The sequence below is a fragment of the Xenopus laevis genome, chromosome 3L, assembly GCF_017654675.1.
Source record: "Xenopus laevis strain J_2021 chromosome 3L, Xenopus_laevis_v10.1, whole genome shotgun sequence".
In the NCBI taxonomy this organism is placed as follows: domain Eukaryota; kingdom Metazoa; phylum Chordata; class Amphibia; order Anura; family Pipidae; genus Xenopus; species Xenopus laevis.
Window position 1 is genome coordinate 137,850,308 of NC_054375.1, and position 23,758 is coordinate 137,874,065.

Genomic DNA, 23,758 nt, shown 5'->3' on the forward strand with positions numbered 1-23,758 from the left:
TTTCTAAATCTAAATTGTTATGAATGGTTTCATCTGACATTACTTACTGCATAACCTGATAGTAGTCACTTGTGAATTGTTCCCTATTAACTATCCCGGGACATATTAAGTCGTCTTCATCCTCATGTGTCAAGTCGTACAGATGAAACTGGCAAACCACAATGGCTGTTACTATAATATCTTCTGGAACAATTCTTGCAGGGCCATGATTGTTTATTTTAGCATCTACAGAAAAGAACATAACAGGAGGAGATTAATAAGAAGTGAGAACAATAAACAAATATAGTTGGTTGGAAAACCATGAGATGCCAGTGACTCTATTTCAAGTCTAATCTTACAGTGTAAAAATGAACAAGGTGTTACTGTCCAATTATAGTCACTGCAAAGAAGGGGTCTTGTTTAAATACTACACGTAACTCATTTTCTGTTATCAGAGTAGCTGTAGCTATACCAGGTGCCGCTGCTTTTCCCTTACCTGACATGCAAATAGCCGGTTTTTCTTCCTTTTCTTTCCGGCTGGGAATAACTTCATCTTGCAAAGACTTCCCATTGGTTCTCAAAACCCATTTTAGGATACCACAAGCCGCAGTCATGGTAAAGTCTTCTAAATAAAGGCAATTTTTTTTGTTAGAATACTCTATTTAACCAAAAGATGACACTAACAATAACTGTGAGAACAAACAGGGCCAATATTTAGTTTCTAAAAAGAGATGGAACTTTGAATTATATTTCTAAGCAGGTGATACTATGGATTTATTTTCCTTGACATATTAATGTATATAGGCACAATTTATAAGAGATACAGAGAGTTGTCGTTAATATGCACTATAATATACTTATGGGAACTTCTAATGGCTGTTACATTAGAGCACATTTTATTTAGGGTGGAACATTATTTCATATGGACAGCTATATAGAACCAGTGATTTTAGAATCCCTCTCAAACATTCTAATGACTAGGTGATAAGTGAGAGACATCAAGGAGAGGGGAGGGACTAGTCATGGCCTGGTCAGTGTTCTATATTGGAATGTGTGCTCTGTTGCCTTTTCAAATGTTATATAAATACATTTGTGTAAATGCTAAACCATAATAACTATTCCATGAAAAAAATGCAATATATAAAATAACCTTAGTGTTAAACAAGGGGCCCCATCCATTTTTTACCTGTGAGCCACATTAAAATATAACAAGAATTGGGGAGCAATGCAAAAAATTTTTAAGTCCCTGGGGTTGCTAAACAAGTGCTATGATTGGCTATTTGGAAGCCCCTACGTGGCCTGACAACATACAGGATCCTCTACATGGCAGTACACCTAGTTTATATGCAATTTAAATTTGACTACAAGCCTGGAATTTAAAAATAAGTGCCTGTTTCTAGGCCAACGAGAGAAACATCCAAAGAGTTGGTGAGCAACTGGTTGCTCATAAGCCACTGGTTGTAGATCACTAAGTTAAATAATACTTTGGTTTTGAAGGATCTAAAGCCCAGATTTAAGATACTATACCCAAGATATAATGATATGCTACAGTAATTTATGCACACTTACTAATGAATGCTTGTTTTTCATTTTGCTCACCAAACATGTAGCAACGAGGGAAGAAAGTGTGTGGATTCGCATCACACGACAAACACCATTGCCTTAATGCTTTGCACAGACCAATCTAGAATACAAAGAACATATTTAGTTATCCATTTTATGAATATAAAAAGTCAAAAAAGATTATAGCAAATTAATACATGAAAAATTCTAGGAATTGGAATGCAACAACATCTAGAGAGCCACTGATTGGCCACATTTCTGGCTTCTATATTTCCACCAGGTCAGAAGAAGTTACACTGTAAGTATGACCAGTAACAAGAGGCATCACATTGTTTTCTCTTGGAAACCCTATGTAAAATAATTTCCACTTCCATTTACTGGAAACCGTCTTTGACTTGGAAATAATGGGTTCCAATAATATGGGTTCATTAATAATGGGTTAATCAGTTAATCAGTTAACTGGAAGCCATATGATTCAGATGAAAGAAGCAGTCCTGCACAGGCAGACTGTAAATGGGCAAATGTCAAAATGCAATGCACCAGTATTTATTAATGGGCCAATGTGGAGCTATTTGGGCCTTTACACTGGTTAAATACTGGGGCCTCCAGTTCAGACATGGATCAAATCATCTAAAACAAGTTGCATTTTATTTTTTGTTGGGCTATTATAATGTGGGGTTGATTTACTAATACATTTAAAAGTAACATTTAATAAGCAATTCGTTTTGATCAGTCTACTGCAAGAAAGAAATTAAACTTAAGATCTAATTGGTTGCTATGGGTCATTGTAAGTCACTGCAGTTGGCTCACCTTGCTTGTGAAGTGCACACTGTAAAAGTGATTGGTTATCTGATCCTCTTTCAGAAGAGGGAGTTGAATTATATTGCGAGACAGGAGGAGGCTGGGTTGTATGTCATAAAGACTTATAATCTAAAAAAAAGAAACATAAATGTAAAAGTTATTATTCATGGAAGGCAAGTACACTCAAATGATTAATAAACTTCTGGAGCATTATATTACTTCTTTTACCACAGAAGAAATAACAACTGGCCTAGTAACTGCTAGTTATGCTGCTACCATACTCTGCAATTAAGTTGCACTAAGTACTGTAGCTTGCTAACTTGCTTGGCTCCTCTCCACCAGTCACATCATGCACTTTAACTGAATAGTAAATGTAGTGCATTTATATTTAAGTTCATAGAAAGAAATGAATTTACCTTATGTCCATATGTTGGGTCACAAAATATAGTTTCCTTGGGACCAGCATCTATCAAGTAAAAACATTGCATTAGTATCATTATCGCAGTTTATTCGATTGCTCAGAAAGGTTCCACTAGTAGCAGATTCTGCCCATATTTCCCAGGCACATTAGGGAATATAATATTATCTCTATAATATTAAGGCTTAAGACTAGAGTACTCAACTGTGTAACAAAACCATGTTTTTTGGTGTCAGGTGCCTACAGAAAAAGTATTCCTTATAAATTCTGGCCTACGGATGTGTTTACGTGGAATATTTTCAGATCAGAAAGTCACTGGAAGATAAAGTTGGATGCAACTTTCATGCAATTGTCGCCTATTCCATGAGGTTTTATCCAACTCTACTTCATCAACGTTGTGCTCATGAAACCCCAGGGCAGACATTTATATGCTAGCATGTGGGGAGCACTAGGTTAATTTTTATCATTAGCAATTCAATATCTCTAAAATCCTTTGTGGTTTTTTTTTAGCTAAAACTTACTGAAGGTGGGGGCAATTTTCTTCACCCATCCTCTACTTATTAGGCCTCTCTCGAAGTCAGTGAATACGTTGTAGTCAGTCCAGAAAATGTTCTTATTCTGTGGGATATTTAAAGAGAAACGCATTAGAGATTCCAAATACAATAATTTCTTAAACATCGACTTATACAGAGTAAATTGCTTGCATGGGATCATGTTTCTTCTGTGTGATATTAAGGGACATTAAGGTATGTAAGAGAAATTAATTCATAAGTCTTAGGGTTTGTAGCTGAGCCAGAGCCAGGCCAGCCAGACGCCCATAGGCAACCTGGCCGTTTGTGGCACCGGCTGAGCGAGCATATTGGATCTCATACATGCATACACGAGTTGATGCTGGCGCACATGCATAGAATACCTATGTGAGTTGCCGCTGGCAGCCGCGCATGCGCAGGATGCAAAAAGACAAGTATGTAGTGCACACAGTCGGGGAGAGAAGGGAATGGACATGGGGTAGGCAACAGAGCAGGTACCCCCTGGTGCCCCCCCAGATTTGTGCCCCAGGCACATGCCTACTCTGCCTACCCCTAGTTCTAGCCCTGAGCTGAGCAATAATTTAATTATTTTGGTTGCATAATACTTCCCTGGGGGCTATACAGAAAAAAACTAGTGGTGTTCATCTTTCCCACCACCTTTATACATGGAAATAGCTGTAGTGGAAGAACATAACAGTTTGTTATACAACCAATACTAACTGTGTACTTGTTGCATATTGGGCAGATATCAGGGATAAATGTAACAATGCTCTTCACATCTACCTATTTCCTTATGAGTTGGCTATCAGCATATCTACTCACAGCAATACACTGGTACCAATGTAAAATATTTTTTAATATTGTCATTTGTAAAAATGGCCATTATAGGTATATTCAGAATTTCTATGTTACTTTAGTGGATTGTGTCTATGTTAGACCCAGGTGCCTCCTTCCAGCCAATCATGGCTCTCACAACAGGACACATGAAGAGCAGAATGTGGCTTATCTGTTATTCACTTCTAGTGTTCTTTAACTTTTCTATGTAAAGTCATTATAGCCTTGGGGAAGTCAGGCACCAAACTAAGATCATTTACATTGTAGGAGATGGACTCTCTGTGCAATGTCATTTTTAGGTTTTTTTCTCCTAATATACTTATATTCACAACATAGACTAAAAGAATTCCTGGTGCTGGTACATTACTTACTGCAACTGCTGTTTTAACCTGGTCTTTGAAGCATCTCTTCTGTCTGGATACACATTCGTCACAGTACAATTTATCCCGTTCAGGTGAAACTGCATGTGCAAAAGAGATATAACATACATATATTATATTATCATGAGTGATGAATAATGATATAATATTTTAAGAAACCACAAAGAGTACAAAATGAAGATGGCAATTTACTACAAAATTCCCAGGACTGGAGAAATTCAAAATAAAACCATAAACATATTTTATGAAGCCACATGATAACACAAGACAGTTCCTTGAAATAATCTTGTAGAACATCATGTAGTAGGACCTATACAGGGGCAAATCTACTTAGGAAAGAGTTTAACTAATCACAACAATAAAGGTGAAGATTAGAAGTTGAACACATTTATTCATTTATTCTTCTAAATCATGTTCTGCCACTTATACAGAAGAAGTTTTTGGCCTATAAGGTTAAATAAGGGACATGAAGTAGTAACAGGTACCAACTAATCCATCACTAGTAACAGGTAGCAACCGTTCAGCCAATCAGAAGTTAGCATTTAATGCCCTGCTCCATTTACAGCCATATTAGAGGCACTAGTATTTATGTCCCCCCACAGGCACTACAACACTTGCCTATTCTGCTTGGTTTTTACTAAATGTTTACTTACCATTAGGCTTCTTAGCAGTTTCACTTTTCCTCTTAGCTTCAATAGTTGTTTCTCTTTCGATATTAACTTCATTACTCGTTTCTATTTCACTATTAGCTTCAATAGTTGTTTCTCTTTCGATATTAACTTCATTACTCGTTTCTATTTCACTATTAGCTTCAATAGTTGTTTCTCTTTCGCTGTTTACTTCATAACTCGTTTCTCTTTCACTATTAGCTTCAATAGGTTGTTTTTCTAGTGATTCCTGTTTGATCTGTTAAGATAAAATATTGCAAGAATAAGAGATTCACAAAAGTAAGGTAAAAGTGTAAAGTAAATGCTACAGTTCCACACGTTAGGCCCATAACCCACTGGTGCAATGTGGAAATGTGTCCAATTTTATAGGAAAAAAAATATATATATACTGTATATATATATATATATATATATATATATATATATATATATATATACATACATATATTTTGGCACCAATACATGTGCCTTTTCATAAAGCACCAGTGCAGAAGTTTAAAAATATATATATATATATATATATATACACACACATGGAGGAGTACACCCTAAACTTCTTTAGCAACTTGCCCGGGTGCTGGTAAATAAAGTAACATAGTACCGCACTCAACGGGAATATTTGTGAAAAAAATCAAGATTTATTGAAAAAAATCTAACGTTTTGAACACTAAGGGGCAGATTTATCAAGGGTCGAATTTCAAGTAGAAAATCGAATTGGATTGGAATTGGAATACTTTGAATATCGAGTTCGAAGTTTTTTACATCGAATTTGGCCATTTGCAGTCGAAGTAAAATCATTCGATCTAACGATTCTAAGTATTTCAGCGATCGATCGAACGATTTTTCTTCGAGTTCAAAAAACTTAGAAAAATGCTCAAGAAGGTCCCCATAGGCTAACATAGCACTTCGGCAGGTTTAATTTGGCAAAGTATTCAAGCTGAAGTTTTTTTAAAGAGACAGTACTTCGATTATCGAATGGTCGAATATTCAAACTATTCTACTTCTAAGTTGAAGTCGTAGTATCCTATTCAATGGTCGAAATATCCAAAAAATTATTTGGAATTTCGAATTTTTTTACTTTGAAAATTCCATCGAATTCACGTCGACCCTTGATAAATCTGCCCCTAACTGTGCTCTTTCTCAAGGATATATATATATTTATATATATATATATATATATATATATATATATATATATATATATATACATATATATATACTTTTTATTTTTTTAAAAGAAGAGGTAAAAAGGAGGAAAAGGGATTCAGTCTGCACTGAAGATACGTTAAAAACTCCACATGCACCTTAAACGTCCATTATATATTAGGTCAGTATGTAGGAAAGTTGCTAAAGTAAATCTGTACTATGAAAGGAAAGGCAGTCTGAAGAATAAAAGAATGTTCTGTTTTAATCTACAAATATCTCCTGCCTACCTCAATTTCTTCAACAGCATTGTCATTAGGTTTCTGTTAAAGAAAGAAAATATATATTATCAGTTTATAGTTAAACGCTTCATTTGACAGTAAAGAATATGCTAATACTGGGTATTTAAACATAGCTCTTTGCCAAATTATCCCTATTAATATGGGTTATGTGTAGAGAAATGGAGTGTAGAAAAATTGAATTAATAACAGTCAGAGGCAGGACTAGACCTTCCCAGGCCAGAAAAACCTATTTGCAGGACCCCTCCAGCCCATGATTTCCATATACCCAACATGTATACATCTGCAGGGCCGCTATCAGGGGGGGACAGGGGGGACAAGTGTCCCAGGCCTGGGCAAGAGCCGGGGCCCCCTTGCCAGCGCCGCAGATCTGCAGCCATCCCGAACAGCCGAACAGTGGAAAATGCGGAAGTGCCGAACAGCCTAACTCCCGAACTCCCCAAGCGTCTAAAAGACCCTAAGTCACGAAAATGACCGGAATCGAAGTCCTGAAGCCACGAGTTCAATTCTACTGAACACCAATTTGTGTTTTTATTTTTTTAAATCCCCTGGCCACCAAATTTTTTTTAACTTGTAAGGGGGGCCCTGGCGCCAATGGGTTTTTTTTTTTAAATATTTTTTTGGGGCCTCTGAGGATATCTGAGGTATACACTGAACATACATATCAACTGTAGCATATTAAAGTATGTTCATGTACCTACATTCTCCACAATATGTGGCCCAATATGGAGTGGGTGCCAACTGACAAATACCTGAATCCAAATTTTATATGGACTTTTATTTTTAATCATTCGTGAATAAACAATATGACTTATATTGACAATATGACACAAAAAATAGCAGCCAGTCAGTGACTATATTTGTTCTGCCAGCTACAAGTACAACAATGAAGCAAAAACTCTATTGGATACGGCCCAGGCACAACAATTCCTTGTGTTGGTAAATAAACAACAGTGGGTTTATCACACGTATCAAATTAATTTTGCCATTAAGAATTGCTTTGATTGTGATGATTGGAGGGTTTAATATGCACATTTAATCTTTTTTTAACAGAAAATAGTTCAAAGCATTTTAATATCCTTAAAATGATAATTTAGCTAATATTATGCAGATAACTGGGATTAGCATTTTTATAAAAGGTAAATAAAATATTTGTGAAATTCTGATAAATTGTTACTGCAGATTTTACAACTTTTGAGACTTTTTATTGGTGAGCTGATTCTTATAACTTGACAACATATTGCATTTAATTATATGAAATATATTATATCTATATTATATATATTATTTGAAATCTTACCTTTTTACGAAATGGAAAGCAATAAGAAATACATTTCCAAAGTCTTTTCGTTAAAGTGTTCATTGTAGAATGTAGATGTTATTTGATTTTGTTATTTGATTTTGTTATTTAATTTTCTATAAAGGAAGAAAAAAAACATGTTATACTATATATATATAATAACACACAAGAGCCAGAAATATCCTGTAAATGATATCCTTATAAACAGTGCTTAGTGATGTCATTGTTGTAATAAGAGGTTAGTGATGTTATTTCTGTCAAATGACTCACTAAAACTTGTGTATTATAATAAATAACGTACCCTCTGTTGCAAAATATGAGGATATAAGAAGTAACATTGGAGTTCCATGACCTGTATAAAAGCACTCGGCCTTCGAACTTATTTGGTCATTGAATTGATGTCATTGTTGTAATCCGAGTTTAGTGATGTTATTTCTGTCATGACTCACACAAACGTGTGTTTTATAATAAATAAATATCCCCTGTTGCAAAATATAAAGATATTAGAACTCACTTCAGAGTTCCATGACCTGGAACTCCTCCCTAACTTCTAATATCCTGATATTTTACAAGGGGTAATTTATTCACTATATATACACCTCTCTTTTATTTATTTATTTATTTATTTATTTATATATTTATTTATTTATTTATATATTTCTATCCTTAATATCAGTTTTAGTAGTTTTAATATACCTCACTCTCTGTCTCTGATACTTACCTCAGTTGGCTGGAAAATCAAATGACAACTTGGATTCTGTTTCCTGTACTACATGTACAGAAAGCTTAGGGTCCATTATGACATCACAATGGTAACAAAAGAGGTTCATTATGACATCACAATGGTAACCAATGGAAACCATTGTGAGGTCATCACAAAGGTAACCCATGGCAACCATTGTGATGACATCACAATGGTAACCCATGGCAACCATTGTGATAACATCACAATGGTAACCCATGGCAACCAAAGATTGTTGTTTCAAATCAAATTATTGGTAGATACATTGAAATTAATATCTACATGAAAATATTTTGTAGTGTCCCTTTTTAACTTGCAAACAATAAGATCATGCTTTATTGGTAAACTAAAATTAAACCCGGAGAACACAGTGAGATTCAAAGCATCATTTTGTGTTTATTGCAGGAGTGTCTTACACGACTTGTTTCCGCATAAAAGCCTTCCTCTTAGTTACTGCCCAGGTGCAAATTTGCCCATTGAGTTCAAATAATTTATAGTCCAGTTTGTGTGCAAGAGGTGCAGGGACATTAACAATTCCAATGGAAGCCAGCATTGTTTTGCAGTTATATGTAATGTATAAAGGCTGGACGGGGCGCTCCGCCAATGACGCGAGTTAAGACACTCACCTCAGGCGGCAGCACCCCCCAGGTTGCCAGGGGCAGCAAAAATGATGCTCATGGTAACTAAGAGCTGAATTTCCTTTTTTCAACCCGGAAATTTGACTCTTCTTGTGCAGAGAGTGCAATTGCACTCTCTGCACTAGCAACGTGGTCCACCCCCGACTCCCTCCTGCGTGATGTGGAGAGCCCCCGACCCGCTCCCGTGGTAGAGTGCCGTGGGGAGGGGTGGGGGGAGGCAAAAGGAAGGCCACCTCAGCAGCGCTGGATTTCATTTCTGGGCGCCCCTAGGCCGCGCGGTCCGACCAGGCGGCCGCGCGGTCCTAGCGCCCGCCTTCCCAGCGAGCCGGCGAAAAAACGCCGGCGCAGCTGGTGTAGTTGAACGGCGGCTGGGCGGCATGCCGCCCCTATTTTTTTGCCGCCCTAGGCCTGGGCCTATGCGGCCTTGCCGCAAATCCGGGCCTGTGCCTCAGGTGGCAAAATGCCCAGGATGGCCCCTGAGGTTGGAGTGACTGGATGTCTAACATAACAGAACACTACTTCCTGCTTTTCAGCTCTCTAACTCTGAGTTAGTCAGAGACTTGAAGGGGGGCCACATGGGACATAACTGTTCAGTGATTGATCAATTGATCAATTGATCTGTTTACCCAGTTTTTATTTTTACTCTAAACTGTTCCTTTAATGAGATGTGGGGCCTCTAGGCTACACCCACTAGCCCCCCATCTGGGCTACTGCTTGGTCCAGATGTGTGCAGATCCAGGCATGCATGCAGCTGAGCTTTTGTAGGGGTCGGCACACGCCAGTGATGTCCAAATAAATTAAATATTAAAAGAAAATAGAAATAATTGGGAAAAAAAACTAGATGGGCCCCTGGGCTGTAGCTAGGGTTGCCACCTGGCTGGTGAATGAGTGAGTGCATTGAATCTTACTAACTGCCCAGGAGGAAGGCTGGCACAGGCAATACACAACTGCCACTAGATATGGATGGCACAGCCTGCACCACTTCACTCTGGCTGGCTAGGGGCACTGCCTATTCCAGACCAGACAATAAAGGGGTCATCCATCTTTAAAATTACCTTTTAGTATGATGTAGAAATTAATATTCTGAGAACATTTACAACTGGTTTTCATCTGTTATTATTTGTGTTTTTTTTTTTAGTTATTTAGCTTTTTATTCAGCAGCTCTTCAGTTTGTAGTTTCAGCAATCTGGTTGCTAGGGTCCAAATTAGCCTAGCAACCATGCACTGATTTGAATAAGAGACTGGAATATAAATAGGAGAGGCCTGAATAGAAAGAGTAGTATTAGCAATACATTTGTAGCCTTACAGAACATTTGTTTTTAGATGGGGTCAGTGACCCCCATTTGAAAGCTAGAAAGAGTCAGTAGAAAAAGGTCAAAGCTATAAAAAAATTATATATTATTATTATATTATTCTATAACATACTTAACGTTAAACTTAAAGGAGAACTAAATCTTAACTAAAGAAGTAGCTACAAATGCTACATTATTTTTTGTGCTTCTGTACTAGCCCAAGGCAACCACAGCCCTTTAGTAGTAAAGATCTGTGTCACTTACTGAGCTTAGAAATGTCACAATATAAGGCTAATTAGTAATTAATATAGATAATGACTTAATGGCATCACAGAAACCAGTGCAATTAGCATCAGAATTTAATAATCAGCCCTGTAGCATCATCTTATATTACAGGGGAAGCTCATTTTCTGCTGGATAATTAGTGACGACCCCTAAGCTTAGCTTCTCAACAGCTGCTCAGAGCCCACTGAGCATGTGAGTGTCACAGACACTTTCCAAGATGGTGACAACCCTGTGACAAGTCTGAAGTCCTGGATCATTGCTGCTATTGACAAGCTGAAACTTTAGGCTGGTGCAATAAGTTCAGTATATAAAATATGGCATTTTTAGCCATATTTATTTTTAGGGTTTAGTTCTCCTTTAAAGGTCAACCACCCCTGTAACTGTCCAGTAGAAGTCTGGGCACAGGCAGCAACTCAATATGTGGCACAGTCAGAGTCAGTGTTTGGCCAGCAGCAGCTTGTCACCACCCCAGTTAAAACAAGTAGCAGTAATTAATGACCAGGAGGGTGTGCCATACAGGTCAGTAAGGTACAATAATAAACCACGTTGCCTTAGCGACCCCAGTCTGGGCAAGCAAAGTGTGCCCTCACCAATGCTATAAATAAAGCTAATCTCTTTGGCCTCAATCTCTGCCACACCTATAGGGAACTACACTTTAATATTTACTCACCAGAGACACCAGCAGTGTTGGACCGGGACACAAGGGGCCCACCAAAAAACCTTAGACCGGGGCCCACCAAAAGTTTTTAGACCAGGGGCCCACCCTCAGAACTATTTTATTCCTCTCCTCACTCAACCTCTATTCTCCTAGTCTCTTTTCTTTACATAATCTATAATCTATTATTCCATCTATTTAGCCTCTTTGTTCTCATAGAAATAGGGAATAGCCATGAAATAGGCCAAAAGTTTAGCAGCACAAGGGCCCACTGACACAAGGGCCCACTGACACCTGGGCCCACCGGGAGTTTTCCTGGTATCCCTGTGGGCCAGTCCGACACTGGACCGCAGACCTCCCATCTTGCCAACCACTATCCCGACACCCTCCCAGAAAAAAAACCCCTTCTCTTCTCTCCTAACTCATGAAGCAAAAGCAGCCATGTTTATTTATCCTGCTATAAAAGTAAGTGCATATGTGCCACAGGTCACCGCCCCTGTTTAGGTTTGGGTGCGGCCAGCGCTATCCAATCACAGCTATCACATCTTGTGGGAGTCAAAGTTGAAACGCGTCCATGTGGAGACGATTGAGGCCATCTTGTGAGTGGCAATGATTGAGGCCATCTTGTGAGTGGCAAAGAAAAGGTGGTGATGTGTGCCATGTGGGGCATTACTGGGACGCTACCTGTCCAGGGGGTTGCGCATTCCACACAATGGATGTACAGTTGCTGTTTCACTTCACCTATAACAATCGAATACGTTAGGGTTACATTTTTCTTAACTAAGAGAATAATGATAACATTATATAGGTGTGACACAGTGAGGAAACTGCCACAAAACATTAACTCTCAGTGGGTACACCCCTATGGCATACTATCTCCCAACATTTGAGAAATGCAAACAGGTCTGGGCTGGGAATCAAAATAGGCCCTGGCATTCCCAGTACACAGAGGCCCAAACAGCCCCCCACCAGCCCAATAAATAGTGAATGTCTGGGAATTTACAGCATTTGCCAGAACCCACAGATTGCCAGTTGGGCCTTAATGCAAAGAGGGAGAAAAAGATCTGCTGAGCGGAAATGTTTTGACCAAGCCCATTTTATGGCCACACCCCAAAATATATGCTCATTTTACAAAATTTGGCAGGTTATGGAAGGTTTGAACACATTTCTGTGGGTTTTAGGGTCTTGCTTTATATGTTATTGAAGTTTTGATAATGAAGGTGAATTGCCCTTTAATCTGCAAGTCCCAGTTCTCCCATGAAAAGTGCTTATCTTAAATAGTTACAATTGTATCTTTGCTTATCCTAAATTGTTACAAATGTATCTAAGTGCAGGTGCTGAGTATTCTGGGCTCTCTGCCAAGAGACCTATTTAATTCACTTTTAGAAACTTTTAGAAACTTTTCCTGGCTGTTCAGTGCAGGAGATCAGAGAGAAACTTGGGACATTTCAGTAACAATCCGAGACTGCGGGCTGAGCTGTCATAATCGGGACTGTCCCACGAAAAAAGGAAAGTCGGGAGCTATGCCTTATGGCATATTTAGGAGAAAGTGAAATGATTGGACCCCACAGATAAATGATTTTGGTCTCCAGGGATATAGTTTACAGGATATTCTTGGCTCTTATATATGATACACAGGTACTATGAATAAGCAGTGTCGGACTGGCCCACAGGGATACCAGTAAAACTCCCGGTGGGCCCAGGTGTCAGTGGCCCCTCATCCTGTTAAACATTTGGCCTATTTCATGGCCATTCCCTATTTATATGAGAATAAAGAGGCTAAATAGATGGAATAATAGGTTATACTTTGTAAAGAAAAGAGACTAGGAGAATAGAGGTTGAGCGAGGAGAGGAAGAAAATAATACTTAGAGTGGGCCCCTGGTATAAAGGGTTTTTGGGTGGGCCCCTGATGTCTCAGTCTGACACTGCCTTTAAGTATTGTATCCTTATAAACAGAGTTTTGTGATGCCATACTGTATGTAACAACTGGTGCTCAGTGATGACACTTGACTTGCCACTTGGGCATTAGAATAATAATAATAATAAATAAAGTTCCCCTGTTGTAAAATATGAGGCTATTAGAATTCACCTCAGAGTCCAAGACCTGTATACATTTATTATTATTTATTATTATATGGTCATGGAACTCCTCAGAAAGTCGTCCTTATTTTGTTTACAGTGGGGTAGTTTATTTCCTATGAAACCCTAGTCAGGTCTGGATAGTATTCAAAATAGACGGAGCCCAAACAGCCCCCTTCAGCCCAATAAATAGTGAGCGTCTATGGCATCTTACAGCAGCCCCTCTCTGGCATTTGCCAGAATCTACAGATTGCGAGTCTGAACCAAGGTTATTGCTTTACCCTGTTACATTTCAGAAACTCTTCACTGGAGTGTGAGCTCTTTTATTGCAGCCAATTACAGTCTAGACCAGCCTGTGGCCAACGCACACTGGAGCAAGAACATCCATTTGCCAATCCATTCCTGAAACGATTCATTCTTCATCAGTCTTCACAGCTAAATGCAATGGGACCAGCATCACAGTGGATGTGAATTGTGCATCCATATACAAGAAGTTCAGACTTCCAGCTCCTTTTATCCCAAAACACAGACATACGTTATTTCACATGGACACATGGGATTTTTAGTATGACGTAGAGACTATTATTCTACAGACGATTTGCAATTGGTTTTCCTTTTTTTATTATTTGTGGTTTTTGAGTTATTTCGCTTTTTATTCAGCGGCACTCCAGTTTGCAATTTGAGCAATCTGGTTGCTAGTGCAAATTACCATAGCAACTATGCACTGATTTGAATAAGAGACCGAAAATGTGCATAGGTGAGGGCCTGAATAGAAAGACGAGTTAAAAAGTAGCAATAACAATACATTTGTAGCCTTATAGAGGAGCATTTCTTTTTTTTAGATGGGGTCTATTTGAAAGTTGGAACGGGTCAGAAAAAAGGCAATTAAAAAAAAATGAAGAAGACTCAAAAAGTTGCTTAGATTTAGCCATTCTACAACAAAGTTAATTTAAAGATGAACCACCCCTTTAAAATAATGACGGCCTAGGCGCCACCCAGGCTCCATAGAAAGCCCTTGTTGGGCCACATCCAGCCATCTGACCTTCATGTGGGCAGACCTGATCAAGAAATGAATGTGCATTGCTTTTCTTTAACCAGAGTAGCCCCTGGTGTTTAAGGGGTTAACTATCAGTCTTATTGAGCCATGCGGCCCTTTAACACGTGCAAAGGTTCCCCTTTAAACGATGAAACTCGCATTGTATGCTGGAATCTATGCGCAGATATACTAAGTCTGCTTTATGGACCTTTCATGCCAGGCCTATTAAAACAAGCAATTTGTGCTATTTATCTGTAATAATAAAAAATGTACTTTGTGCTTGTTGGCAACTAAGCTGCATAAATCGATATTCAAGGCAAAACAATTCTGCCTTAAAGACATGATGTTCCATACTACAGAAAAATCCCTGTATCCAGAAAACCCTCAGATCCCATGCCTTTCAGATTATAGATCCAATAGCTGTACCAGCAATGGTTAAACTTCCCCACTTCTAGTTTGAGAGACTCCTAATTGGTGCTTAATATGCTTCATCTGCCCTTCCCTCTTTATTAGCAACCCCAGGGAGGAACTTTTTCCTTCTCTTGCCCTCAGTTTGTTTTTTAATACCGGATGTGCATGTGCCTGAAAGGAGCTGTTAGTTAGTGGAGTGCAATTGTTCCTCCGCCTGCAGAGTGTGCCGAAGCCAGTTACTTTGGGGTGAATTCAACTTACAACAGGTGATACTGGTTGGAATGGGGATGAGACTCAATTCACAGGGTGATTTATGAGGTTATATTTCTCTATCTGGCTTTAGAACAAAATGTAAAGATCCAGCAGCTTTCAATTAAGTTTAGTAAACTACAAACCAACAAATTTTTGCTTCCACTCTCCTCCTTCCTGGTGACTAGGCTATAGATCTCTGCTGACTTGTAGTTCAAAGGCTAAAGTAAAAGGGCTGCCGGTTTATGAATATACTTTCATTTTGGGGTTAGGTGACCATGGACAGGTGGATGAGTGACTGTACTATGTATATGTTCCATGTTACCCGGCTTGTTTACAATAAATGCGTGTGTTTGCCATGCAGTTATCTACGTGACATGGCCTCTACAGTGAGCAACACCAGCAAACTTGAGAAACCTGTGTCCCTTATATGGGGTAAGTGGCAAGAGATCTATGTGGCGTAACCAGGTCTGAACTGGCAGTCAGAATAGGCCCTGGCATTTCAAGTACACAGAGGCCCAAACACCCCCACCAGCCCAACAACTAGTGTCTGACATCCTAAAGCAGCCCCTCTGCCATTCACCTGAACCCACAGATTGCCAGTCTGGGCCTGAGTGTAAGGGTAGTTTGTAGAGTGTTTTCTATCTTTTATTCAGGTGGGTAAATGGTTAAAGTGATACTGACACTAGTGATGGGTGAATTGGTGGAGTCTTGTTTTTGACACCAGCGTCTGTTATGAAACATCGGCGCAAATTCGCCCATCACTAACTGACACTAAAAAAATACTTTTTAAAATATGAATGTGCATTAAAAGTTACCTATAGGTCATGTTGATCGTGGTTTTTTTTTTTTTTTTTATTCATTTATTTTTTTTTTTTGTTTTTGCTGAGGTCTGGTTTTGTAAATTTTTAGTTAAGGATGCACCGAATCCAAGATTCGGTTCGGGATTCGGCTTTTTTCAGCAGGATTCAGCCGAATCCTTCTGCCCGGCCGAACCAATTTGGAATCCTAATTTGCATATGCAAATTAGGGGCGGGGAGGGAAAGTGCTTGACTTTTTGTCACAAAACAAGGAAGTTAAAAATGTTTCCCTTCCCACCCCTAATTTGCATATGCAAATTAGGATTTGGGTTCAGTAATCGGCCAAATCTTTCACAAAGGATTCGGGGTTTTGGCTGAATTCAAAATAGTGGATTCCGTGCATCCCTATTTTAAGTTGATCTTAAAACTGTTTTGCCAACCTGACTGTCCCATCTCAGCCTGTCGGTTAACGTTTCTTAAGCTAATGGACTCCTGCTGCACAAATATGGCAGCCCCCTCATACAGGAATATGGGGCATCAGACAGGTAAAAGCATTGTGCAAATACTTTATGGCAAAAGTAGCTTTCAAAGGCAATACTATGATAGATGTAAAAATTGTTTAATTTCTGGTGTCTGTATCTCTTTTTAACCCGGCAAGTGAACTGCCTATGTTTATAATGGGGTGGAATGTTGCAATAAGTGACTGCATGTCAGTGGCGGAGCTACTGGGGGAGCAGGGGGTGCAATTGGGCCAGGGCCCACACCCCCTCAGGGCCCCCCAGCAGCTCGTGCACTACCGATTTTTTGGCTGCATCGGCCGATTTCAGGTCAAATAATCTGGTACTGAGGGGGCGGGGCCCGGCGGCACGTCCCACACCAGGGCCCGCCCCCTCCAGTTACGTTACTGCTGCATGTACCTGCAGCAGATACAGAATGACTGGTCTGATACACTAATCTATAAACAAATTGACATTATGGCTGGGGGCAAATGGCAATGCTCGATATTTCAAATGCTGGAACGAACTCCCATATGAAAAGTGCACTATTCAGCAGCTCTCCAGTTTGCAATTTTAGTAATCTGGCTGCTAGGCTCCAAATTTTACTCGCAATCATGCATTGATATGAAAGATACTGGAATATGAATAGAATTCCCAGATAGAGAGGTGAGTATAAGTAATACATTTGTAGTGGAGCTTTTGGTTTTTTTTTTTTGGTTTTTTTTATATATATATGGGGTCAGTGACCCCGTTTGAAAGCTGGAAAGTCAGAAGGCAAATAATTCAAAAACTGTTTAAATTTTTTTATTAATTTAGACCAATTGAAAAGTTGCTTAGAATTGACCATTCTATAAAATGCTAAAAACATGTAAAGATGAACCATCCCTTTAAGTGTCTTTTTGGCAAGCTTTGTGTCTTAATTTTGTTTTTCTTGCTAGGGTGTGAACTGAATGAGCAAAACAAGACGTTTGAGTTTAAGGTAGAAGATGATGAGGAAAAATGTGAGCATCAGTTGGCGTTGCGCACGGTAAGTTTGACTCGCTTGGTGCTCTTGGCTGTCCTGGAACCTGCTGTGATTCTAGTGGGATTCTCTCTCTCTCTCCTCCCCAGGTGTGTCTGGGGGACAAGGCAAAGGATGAGTTCCACATTGTAGAAATCGTTACACAAGAGGAGGGAGCGGAAAAATCTGTTCCAATTGCCACTCTAAAGCCTTCTATTCTACCCATGGTGAGCCTTCCATCCAGCCAATGTATCCAATCTGGTGCTTGCTGGTTTGGTTGTACAAGCAGTTGGAAATCATTATATCCCTTACTAGTGTAGTAGAGCTGTCTGGTGGGGTGGGCTCTGCCCCTAGCACAGGGGTGTGTATACAGTATATGAGCTGAAAGGCATGTGCTGGATATTTAACCTGTCACTCTCTTTGTCTTGGTACAATCTCTCTCTGTACAAACCACCACCAAAACTGTGCAATCCAATCATACAAGAGCACAAATGGTGTTGCTTAACCATAAAGCGCAATGTCCTAATCCCAGTGTGTAACTGCTATTGTCACTTTCACAGGCAACTATGGTGGGCATTGAGCTGACTCCTCCAGTTACTTTCCGGTTAAAAGCTGGTTCCGGCCCACTGTACATCAGTGGTCAACACGTAGCGAGTGAGTACCTTTTATGTGGCCTCTGGGTAGTTTTGGTTTATCTGGCCTGCAGTGTTTGCTGAAAATGCCTTGTGCTTCACTTTTGTATGAGGTCTTTAAATATGAGAGCTATAAATTACGTTTTACCCCAAGCTGTAGTACATAATAAAATACTGACCATATAGTATGGCTTTGGGAGAGCTAAACTATCTTCTCTGTGCTAGTGGAGGAAGATTACTCATGGGCAGAAGAGGAAGATGAAGGGGAAGCTGAAGGAGAAGAGGAGGAAGAAGAGGAAGAAGATCAAGAATCTCCACCCAAAGCTGTAAAGAGGCCTGCGGCTACCAAAAAAGCAGGCCAGGCAAAGGTAGTGTTCCTGTTTATTGTACAAGAGATTTTGGACTGCAAGGGACTAAAGAGTACAAAGTGCTTCTAGCTTTACATAGGACACTAGTATTGGGCAATGCCAAACTATCTAGGGTTTTGCAGCCAATAACTTATTGTGACACATTGACACAAGCCAATAGATTAGCTGATCAAATGTGATGTTGAAGTGTATTAACAGTAATTTTCTTGTCCTAGAAGAAGAAACTTGACAAAGAGGACGAGTAAGTATGCCGCTCTTAACATGAAAGCATGGACAGTGGCCTGGAGAATGTGTAAACGGATCTGCTGGAGTTGGGTTTGTGGGTGCAATAAGGGCTTCAAGGATTGGAAAATTGTCTCAACTATTCAGACCCCCAGAGGCTGGATGAGTGGTGTGTTGGCTGTCTGAATACAATAAGGGTAGGATAAAATGTGTGCAACAGTTGGTGACACTTCTCTATCTATATTTCTTTTAACTTTGTTCCTTCTGCAGGAGCTCCGAGGAAGACAGTCCAACCAAAAAGGTACGGGAGTCTTCTGATCACTGGTGAGTCCAGGCTGCTAGCTAAAGTGTACATTTTTGCAACTTACCCCCATCCACTTCTCTTCAGGGCAAAGGAGCCGGAAGAGGAAGAAAGCCGGCTGCTAAGAAGTGAACCTCTTGGGTGAGAATCTCCCTTGTCTACAGCCTTTAATCCAGTCTTTTAGGATGAAGCTAAATATTACACCAGGGGGTAACTGATCACCAAAGAAATGACTTGAGCCTCCAAAATTTGAAATGGGAAGTGTTTTTTTTTTTTTTTTTTGTATTTATGACCCGAAATTGGTCATAAGAACACATTATGCTAGAAGTCCAGATTCCCAGTGTGCCCTTATAGACTATTTGAATCATTTATAGAGATAGGTCAGTAGTCCTTTTAACTACTAGATCATATGATTTGCATAGGTCCATTCTGAGTGGCTTGGGTTTACTACATGCTGCTGCATTTATGCAGGCCACTATATACTAGGGATGCACCAAATCCAGGATTCTGTTTGGGATATGGCCTTTCAGCAGAATTCTTGTTTCTTCCAAATCAAGGTGCATGGCTCAACAGAATCAATCGCACAAACAAGGAAGTAAGATTAACTGCGTGCAGTTATTTCCCCTAGTTTATATATGCAAATTTGGGTTCAGGTTTGGTATTCGGCGGAATTCTAAAATAGTGGATTCAGTGCATCCATACTATATACGGGAAGTGCAAGTAACAATGTGGAACTGGGCAGTGAGTGCGGCATGCAAAATTTCCATTGCCTGATACTGATGTGCCAAAGGACACCCTTTGGCACATCAAAAACCATCAATTTCTGCCTCATTTTAGATGGGCTGCAGAACCAAAGGATGTAGTTAATGCTACAGTCAGAGAACAGAATGTAGATAATTAAGGTGAACAATACAAATAAGCAAGCTGAGCTTACCTGGTTCTGATGCAGCTACCACCATTGATTCAACACCTGCCCATAGTCTTCCAAAACTTGTATGTCTAATGGAAAGTTATCCCATCCTACAATTCAATATAAACTGTTCTTGGACAGGCAAGTATATCAGATGCCATGAGTAGTTGGATTCCTACAAATTAATGAGCTGTTTCTAGTGGCCTTGGAAGTTCTCTCCAGTTTCCCCTAATAAGATCATAGCATTTAAGTGTCTTGTCTATCCTGCAGAACTCTAGATAATTGGGAGAATGGAGAGAATCTATAGTCCGCTGGTATGAGGTCTCTTCCTATCATGTACATAGAAAATATTTTATAGCACTAGGTTTTTTTTTTATTGCAATGTTTCCAGCCATCAAGTAGTTTAAACAGCCCCACCCAGTTTGTTGTCTTCATTGAATCTTAATACTTGTTGGTAAAAAAAAAAAATGGGTATTAAATGCATGTTCTCAATCTTACTAAATGAGAAGCAGTGTGTGTAATTTGAGCAAATGTATTGTCACTGTGCCAGGCAGAATTATTCAAAATGCTTTACATCATATGTACTATAGGCTTTACAGCATTCTCCCTATAATAAGCTGAAATAACCATTGGTATAATGTCTCACTATCTGCCTTGTTTTCTTTCCACAGAGGCTGTTCCTTGCCCCTATTCCCTCCTGTGTAACTTGTTTTGTTGTTTAAATAAATATAAATAACTTTATGCCTGGCTCGTGTGTAGCTCCTACCTGTGTCACTTGGTAGAGACATGTAAGAATCTGAATCATCCTCAAGCCACAAAGTTTAGGGTGGCAATTTGGTGCTTCTAACTCAGAGATCCCCAACCTTTTGAACCAGTGAGCAACATTCAGAAGTAAAATGCGTTGGGGAGCAACACTAGCATGAAAAATGTCCCTGGGGTGCCAAATAAGGGCTTTGATTGGCCATTTGGTAGCCCCTATGTCAACCTACATTGAGATTCTGTTTGGCAGTACATCTGGTTTTTATAAACCCAAACTTGCCTCCAATCCAGGAATTCAAAAATAAGCTCCTGCTTTTAGGCCACTGGGAGCAACATCCAAGGGGTTGGAGAGCAACATGTTGCTCACGAGCTACTGGTTGGGGATCACTGTTCTAACTCTTCACGCAACATTCAGTTGGATTGCATGGGAGTCACATTGCTATGCAACCAGGACCGCCATCACAAATCACAGGGCCCCATACGACAATTTCTTGGGCCCCCAAGATAATGGTGGTCAGGGCCCCCCATAAAAAACATTTGTGGCCAGGGCCCCCCCATTAAAAAATATTAGTGGCTAGGACCCCACATGAGAAATTGGTGGCCAGGGCCCCTACATAAGAAAATTGGTGGCCAGGGCCCCTTAAATGTCCATACCTTCCCAAAGTCAGCAACTCTTAAAGATGGGGCCCGGCTAATCAAGTAAGTGTGGCAGGGCCCCCTTACCCTCAGGGGGGCCCCCTACAACTGTCCCCCGATGGCTGCCCTGTGTGCAACTGATCACATGATTGTAACTGGGCCTTTCTTACAAACAGTAGCCTGACAACACATCAAGTTGCACTGCATATTAAACACAGGGTCTGGATTAACTAGCAGTTAGGTGGGGTTTCCTTTAGATTTCTCCATGAAATACCTTCCCACTGGCAAGAATGTGAATCGCCAGCAGGATGGCATAAGCGTTGCTTTGGTTTTAAGAAGTTTCCTTGTGAGGCACCCTTAGTATAGCATTGCTTTTCCCTCCTCCTACTCTGGTTACAGGTCCCGTCCCTCCAAGTATATTGCTAAAAACCAATCCGAATAGCATAAACAGTTGCAGTTAAAGCAAATTCTGCGTCATCAGCAAGTGCAATAGTCACAACTGCAGGAGAAGCTACGAGAACTTTCATTAATTGCTCAGGCCACAATCTGGCAGAGCAGCAGAGGCAAACTTAACAAATATAACCAGTATATGCTGTTTAAATGCGTTGAGTGAGCGTACCGCTATACATGGTGGGCCCGGGTGCACACGCCCCAGACCTTCAGCAAGGGGAGCAAATACCAGGGAACTTCAAAAGAGGCTGGCACATGCCTGGACCCACGAGATAGTAAAGCTGGAGTCAGGTGCTAAATGGTTAAAAAAGCTTACATTTTATTTTCCAGAAATTAAGAACCAAGGCCTGACATGTTTCGTGTCTACCAGGCACAGCCTATGACTAAGTGTCCCTGGTAGACAAGGTAAACGCGCCAGGCCTTGGCTCTTAATTTTTGGGAAAAAATATGTAAGCTTTGTTTAACCTTTTAAATCTGATCCCGGCTTTACTATCTCGTGGGTCCAGGCCTGTGCCAACCTCCTTTTGAAGTTCCAGAGCAGCAGGGGCCTCTGAGGCAAATTGGAGAGGCTTCAATTTTTTATTTTTTTTTTTCCCCTCTGGATCAACTGGCAGTTAGGCAGGTTATATATAGACTTAAAAAGGTTAAACTTGATGGACATGGTTTTTCTTTCAACTTAACTTACTATGTATACAAAGGGATGCTTTAGGAAAGGGTGTAATATGGGATTTATTACACTGGGGCGGTGTAAGTCTATGAGGGTGCTGGGGCGTGGGGAAATTAAGTAGTTTAACAAATCATAAGGCCAAGACTCCTCACATAGAGTAGTTCCACCAGCCTAACTGGGTTAGAGCTGCTACACCAGTGAACTCTCATGGCTGTATCATCCCCCTCTTCATTGTCACTTGGGTCCTAAGTCTAAAAAGGCCATGGAGAATTTAACATTTGTTTATCATTGAGGTTCAAGGACAGCCATTGGGGAAAACATTGAATTGATGATTCCCTGGCTGAAAATGTTTCTGGTATATGTAAGATGCTATTTAGAGAATAATCCAGAGCAGTGCCTTATTACATACATTCATCTAATAATTGAGGCCTATTCTTCAGGGAGTGGAGATGCCTGGTTTATATATGACATGGTATTCCGAAGCAAAATGCTATCGGCTCCATCACTAACATTTGGCAATAAGGATTTGGACCAGCACTCTAATTAGGTCAGGGGGCAGAAGTTTGGGAACAACAAGCTCATTTTGGAGATAATCAAGTTTATAATGATTATGAAGTGCTGGTCTCTTAAAGGAGAATTCAACCTACCCAGGATAGGGTTTTTTTTATTACAGGTTGAATTCTCCTTTAAGGAAAAAAGGTGCAATAGAGCTTTGCATGCATGAGAGTGTAGGTCAAGGGACCAATTACAAAATTGTTTACTTCTCCAAAGAGCCCCGCCACCAATTAATCTGAATTTGCTATGGGGAAACCTGGATGAATAGATCAGTTATTGTTGCAGGAATTTTTAATTTGGTTTCACCAGACCAGTCACTAGGGAAATCAAAAGTTCACTCAGAATTAGGAACCTGATATCAGTTCCCCATGGTCCTTCAAAGAAAAGTAGACAAGAAGACCCAACAGAGCCCACTTCTACACTGTCAATTGAAGGTCTCGTACGCTCGCCCCTTGGGTTATTCACAAAATATAAATTGATGTTAATACAACCCTGGTCTTACCCTAACATTAGTTCTGCAAGTTGCAATATTGAGAAGGAATTCTGACGGTCATATCAATACGTTTGTAGCCTTACAGAGCAGTTTGTTTTTTAGATGGGTCAGTGGCCCCTATTTGAAAACTAGAAAGAGTCAGATAAAGAAGGCAGATGGAGGTTG

General features: G+C 39.9%; 2 protein-coding genes and 1 long non-coding RNA gene across 4 annotated transcripts; 1 reads left to right on the plus strand and 2 right to left on the minus strand.

Moving 5' to 3' along the window:
- Positions 1-504: 504 nt before the first annotated feature.
- LOC121401586 lies at positions 505-1,639 on the minus strand. Its single transcript, XR_005966380.1, has 2 exons — positions 1,549-1,639; positions 505-604 (listed from the first exon to the last, which is right to left on the minus strand). It is a non-coding gene; the product is annotated as an uncharacterized LOC121401586 (long non-coding RNA).
- A 695-nt stretch (positions 1,640-2,334) lies between these two features.
- On the minus strand, positions 2,335-8,019 carry LOC108710627. Its single transcript, XM_041585602.1, has 7 exons — positions 7,916-8,019; positions 6,607-6,639; positions 5,159-5,411; positions 4,386-4,585; positions 3,283-3,379; positions 2,760-2,809; positions 2,335-2,472 (listed from the first exon to the last, which is right to left on the minus strand). The coding sequence occupies exons 1-7, from the start codon at positions 7,976-7,978 to the stop codon at positions 2,335-2,337; spliced, it is 834 nt and encodes a 277-aa protein (XP_041441536.1). The 5' UTR covers positions 7,979-8,019.
- A 7,139-nt stretch (positions 8,020-15,158) lies between these two features.
- On the plus strand, positions 15,159-20,774 carry npm2.L (nucleophosmin/nucleoplasmin 2 L homeolog). 2 transcript variants are annotated; one of them, XM_018250763.2, is made up of 10 exons: positions 15,159-15,320; positions 15,668-15,738; positions 17,539-17,627; positions 17,711-17,827; positions 18,161-18,254; positions 18,458-18,600; positions 18,819-18,841; positions 19,093-19,123; positions 19,211-19,264; positions 20,705-20,774. In XM_018250763.2, exons 2-9 carry the CDS (start codon positions 15,681-15,683, stop codon positions 19,253-19,255), a joined length of 600 nt encoding a protein of 199 aa, XP_018106252.1. In that variant the 5' UTR covers positions 15,159-15,320; positions 15,668-15,680; the 3' UTR covers positions 19,256-19,264; positions 20,705-20,774.
- Positions 20,775-23,758: the final 2,984 nt, after the last annotated feature.